At 37.3% G+C, this 4,755-nt stretch overlaps 1 protein-coding gene across 1 annotated transcript; it reads right to left on the minus strand.

The window, feature by feature from the left end:
- Positions 1 to 3,132: 3,132 nt before the first annotated feature.
- Positions 3,133 to 4,002, minus strand: LOC149157110 (benzyl alcohol O-benzoyltransferase-like). The gene has a single exon (XM_089444988.1). The coding sequence runs from the start codon at positions 4,000 to 4,002 to the stop codon at positions 3,133 to 3,135; it is 870 nt and encodes a 289-aa protein (XP_089301114.1).
- Between the last annotated feature and the right edge of the window lie 753 nt (positions 4,003 to 4,755).

A 4,755-nucleotide genomic window follows, 5' to 3' on the forward strand; every position in this document is an offset into this window, starting at 1 on the left:
CAGGAAAAACGAAGAAGACTTCCAGCACTGGCTGTCCAACCAACATCTTCCCTCTCTCTTCTTCGATGGGGCAACAAAAAGGAACCCAAGAATTGCTGGCGCGGGAGGGTTTATCATCAATCCAGAAGGTTCTCCTCCTCACAGATTTTCTTGGGGATTAGGCCATTCCTCAAGTATACAAGCTGAGGCGATGGCCCTCTTTCAAGGTGTCAAACTCCTCAAAGAGCTAGGATTTGAGGAGGCAAACGTCATTGGAGACTCCCAGGTTATCATAAGTACAGTGGTGAACAATTCCAAACCAGCTGATCTGCAACTTGCAAGGATTATTGCAAGGATCAAAAGCAAGACCAAGTCCCTAAAGTTGAATTACTTTCATGTCTTAAGAATCAACAACAAAGAAGCGGATATTGAGGCAAACAAGGCTATTCTCTTAGACGCCGGCACAATTCTCAGAGACAAGGAAATCTGTTGGGGCCCAATCCCTTAAAGAGCCATGTTTTATTGCCTTTTATTACAGCAGTTTGTTTGTATCTTTCAGCTTGGCAAATTAGCAGCCAAAGCTCACTATTTCAATTTTAAAAAAAGGAAGCTGAAAAGAGTAGGAGAATATTTCCTTCTGTTGGACAGCCATGCAAAACTTTTCTCTTCCTCTTGTAACTGAATTTGAGGCTGTTAGCCACCTAGTTAATAAAATCCCATAACCGTTCTTGTAAAAAAAAATAAAAAAAATAAGATTGTATTTATAATAATCCACCATCACCAATGTGTCATCTCCCATCACCTCCCACCTCCCATCACCAACACAATACCATCACTAATGCAAGAAGCAACACAGGGCTACCAATGCAAGAAGCAACACAGGGCATCCTCCTTTGTTTAGAAATTGGATCGCATTCACCAATGTAAGAAGCAACACAAGGCATCCTCCTTTGTTTAGAAATTGGTTGTTCACACTCTTGCTTTTGTTTTGCTATACGTTTGGGTTTATAAGTGGAGAAATTGAAATTTGGCGATACAATTTCATGGCCTCATCTACGTTCCCATCCTCTACATACCCTAATATCATAACATTCCAAGATACTACATTTCATTCAGGAACTTTGTGAAATACTTGTGCATTCTCTATGTATCCACATTTAGTATACATATTTAAAACAACACTCCCCACAATGGCATTACAGTGCAATCCACTAGAAATTATGTCATGGTGGACTCCTTGCCATGTTATTGATCTGCCAAATTAGCACATGTGGAGAGAACAATGGTGAATGTGAAATGGTTAGGTTTGGTACAATTCCCCGCCTCACTTAATTGGTCACACCATTGCAAAGGATCACACCACATTTTGTTTAAACATTTACTTAAGTAGGTAGGATGCCCCTATCTCCCATCTCCTTATAAAGTACTCTCGTCTTCTATAATACTAGTTCTTATGTCATTTCCTTACAGTGTTTCCTTTGTACGTCTCCTCACACCTAATAATATGATAAGTATTGAATACAAATCTATTTGAATTGATGATAAATATGTGAAATACTCAAGTGCATTCTCTATGTATCCACATTTAGTATACATATTTACAAGAGCACTCCCCACAATGGCATTACACTGCAATCCACTAGAAATTATGTCATGGTGGACTCCTTGCCATGTTATTGATCTACCAAATTAGCACATGTGGAGAGAACAATGGTGAACGTGAAATGGTTAGGTTTGGTACAATTCCCCGCCTCACTTAATTGGCCACACCATTTCAAAGGATCACACCACATTTGGTTTAGACATTTACTTAGGTAGGTAGGATGCCCATATCTCCCATCTCCTTATAAAGTACTCTCGCCTTCTATAATACTAGTTCCTTTGTCATTTCCTTATAGCGTTTCCTTTGCATGTCTCCTCACACCTAATAATATGATAAGTATTGAATACAAATCTATTTGAATTGATGATAAATAATCCACGAGGTGCTCAATAAAGTAGAAACATTTTCATTCTCGTAAATTTAATAATTATATACAAACATAGTATTGTACCCAGTTACTTTATAGGTTTTTAAAAGCACCACTCATAATTAAGTTAGTTTTATTCCACTACACTAATGAAATAGAAACTTGGTTGTAATGTATGCCATGGACACATAATTGAATTAAAAAAAATGCGCATTAGTGGAGAAATGTCTTAAATAACCTACTTTATTTGAGACTTTATTTCTATATATTATTAGAGAACTTTTTAGGTTATTTTGAGACTTTATTAATATATACTATTAGAGAACTTTTTAGGTTTACTGAGAGGATGAAAGATCGAATATATTTTTACTAATATTTTATTAGCTGTGTAGTGGTTGATTGTTCATTGTAAAATTCAAATGTTTTAAATGACCTACTTTACTTGAGACTTTATTTCTATATATTATTAGAGAACTTTTTAGATTCTTCATTAAGATGATGAAAGATAGAATAAATTTATTAGTGTTGGTTGGTATGTTCATGGAATTACAAAATTGAAAAATAAACTTTGTTTTAAAAATATTTGAAATAAGTTTTTGTATTCAACATTTGAATGTTATGGCTTATCAATCAGCCAACCACTAATGTAGGGAGGCATATCCAGTGGTGTAGTAGTTTGCAAATGGGAAAGAGTAGTTTGGAAATGGGAAAGAGATTGATATCACCTCCAAAGCTCCCAAAATATGCAATGATTTAGGTTGTCAGATCCAAGAGGATGAAGTAATGACAAAGTATGCACATGCATAATGGATTTTTATATGTCACGATTCATCCCCAATTTATGCCTTACCGCGTTTCCTTTGCAACATCTGATGCAATTGCTAGTTAAAAAATAAATTTAATTTATATTTTAATTATTTTTCATATATCGCTTTCATAAGATTTTTCGGTGTCGTGTGTGGGGTAGAAAATATTAAGTAATAACCACATTAAAATCATAAATATAGAGCCAACTCTATATATAAATATAAAGTCTAGTTTCATTGGAAACAACTGTGCGCACTGCAAGCGCTTTATGTATTAAATATTCAGTCAACCTTAACACAATGTAGTTGATTAAATCTCGCCCATGAAGGTTACAATGCCTTTGTTTCAGTCTTATTCCCCACGTTCAAAGCAATCACTAAGCCTCCAGGCAGTCGTTGATGGCATTATTTATATTTTGTTCAAATATTTCCATGGCAATCGATGGTAAACAAACAGAAGCAAGGAATCCTTCACGGGCATTCACGGAAGGCCTTATTAGGTATGACACGTCCAGCCCTGGCGGATAAACAGGGCAAGCGTACACTGCTTTTCCCCACCCAAAATCCGCTTCTGCGCCGTTAAGGCTGATCCGGGAAACGTCCGAGATTGGGAAACGTACGTTGCTTCGACACCCTGCATGGTGGTTTGTAAACCCTTTTAGCTCAGACAAATCGATGAAAGATCGCACGTACTCTTCCTCCACCCTTCGTTTCCCTTCCTTAATCAATTTCACGGCGAAAGACAATGGTCGTTCAGTGAGATCTCCGGATTTTGTCGTACCATAGGCGAACACTATAAGATTGCCATAGTAGCCGCTTGGAACAGGTGGCCGCAATCGAGAACGGGCGTTGAAGGGAAACAAAATTGTGGAATATTGATGAGCAGGTATATGGAGAGCCTTTGTTCTGGATCGCCACAAGCACGCCGATATTACTTCGAATGCGGTGCAGTGCTTTACGGCCCCTTCCACCTGTACCCGTCTTTTTAGAGCCGCAATATCCTTTAAACCAAAGTAGAACGATTTTGATATCATTTCCGGTGGGACCGCAGGCGCTTGCACCATTGCTTCTAGATATTTCTTTTCCCGCTTATAATATTCACGAACCCCTGGGTCATCTGCCGTAAGCTTCTCTGTCGGTCTAAGCATTTCTCTGCTCCAAACTGGAGGAACCGTTGGGCTTGAGGCGCCTCTCGCTATTTCACCCAGAGTCTTCACAAATTGGGTGATTCCAACAGCATCACTCATACAGTGGTTGAAACCCACATTCAATATGAAACCTCCACATCGAAGACGCGTTACCTGTGGCAAAAAAATAATATAAATACACGCACTCAAAACCAAAAGATCGATTGTATTATGAGACACAATGTATACCTATTTGTATTAATGGTTAAGACTCTGACATGGCGTGTAACAAGACTAATTTTGTTCCCTATTTATGAAAGCTAAATATTTTGTTAAAGTTATATCAAATCAATAGATCAATCAATTATTTAGATTGTAGATTGGGAAAATATTTTGGAAATGGTAGATTGCGAAAATATTTTAGAATTTAATGGATAGAAGATAGATTAATTATTTGACTTAGTTGCTATCAGTTGGATTCAGAAATATTCGGATTCAGAAATATTCTTGAAATTTACAATCAGATATCGTTATTAGTCCCTGCCATCTGGCATTCGGCAGGGACTATAGTAATCGAACGGCTTTGACTTAGCATTAGTTTGCAGTTTTATTAGTGTGTTATTTGGTGATTAGTATAAAGTTCTCAAATGTGCTGTGCGGTGATGTGCCGAGCTAGCCAAAGTTTTATTCCGAGCTGAGGGTTTACCATCTTATTTGGCCTCTTCCCGAGGCGGAAGAGGCTAGACTATATGTTAATTTGGTTTTAGCCTGTTCATTTTTTTTAAATGCTTTAACTTACATAACTAATGTTAACATTAGTTTGAGACATGAAATGTTTGAGATTGGCAGGTAGTTACAAGTAACATATCATAA

Source organism: Pinus tabuliformis, chromosome 9 (genome assembly GCF_031772625.1).
Source record: "Pinus tabuliformis cultivar Carrire ecotype Pingquan chromosome 9, CPIR1, whole genome shotgun sequence".
Classification (NCBI taxonomy): domain Eukaryota; kingdom Viridiplantae; phylum Streptophyta; class Pinopsida; order Pinales; family Pinaceae; genus Pinus; species Pinus tabuliformis.

What these genes read in the sequence shown, in the direction of transcription:
- LOC149157110 (XM_089444988.1), bottom strand. Translation starts at nt 4,002, where the DNA reads ATGAGTGATGCTGTTGGAATCACCCAATTTGTGAAGACTCTGGGTGAA.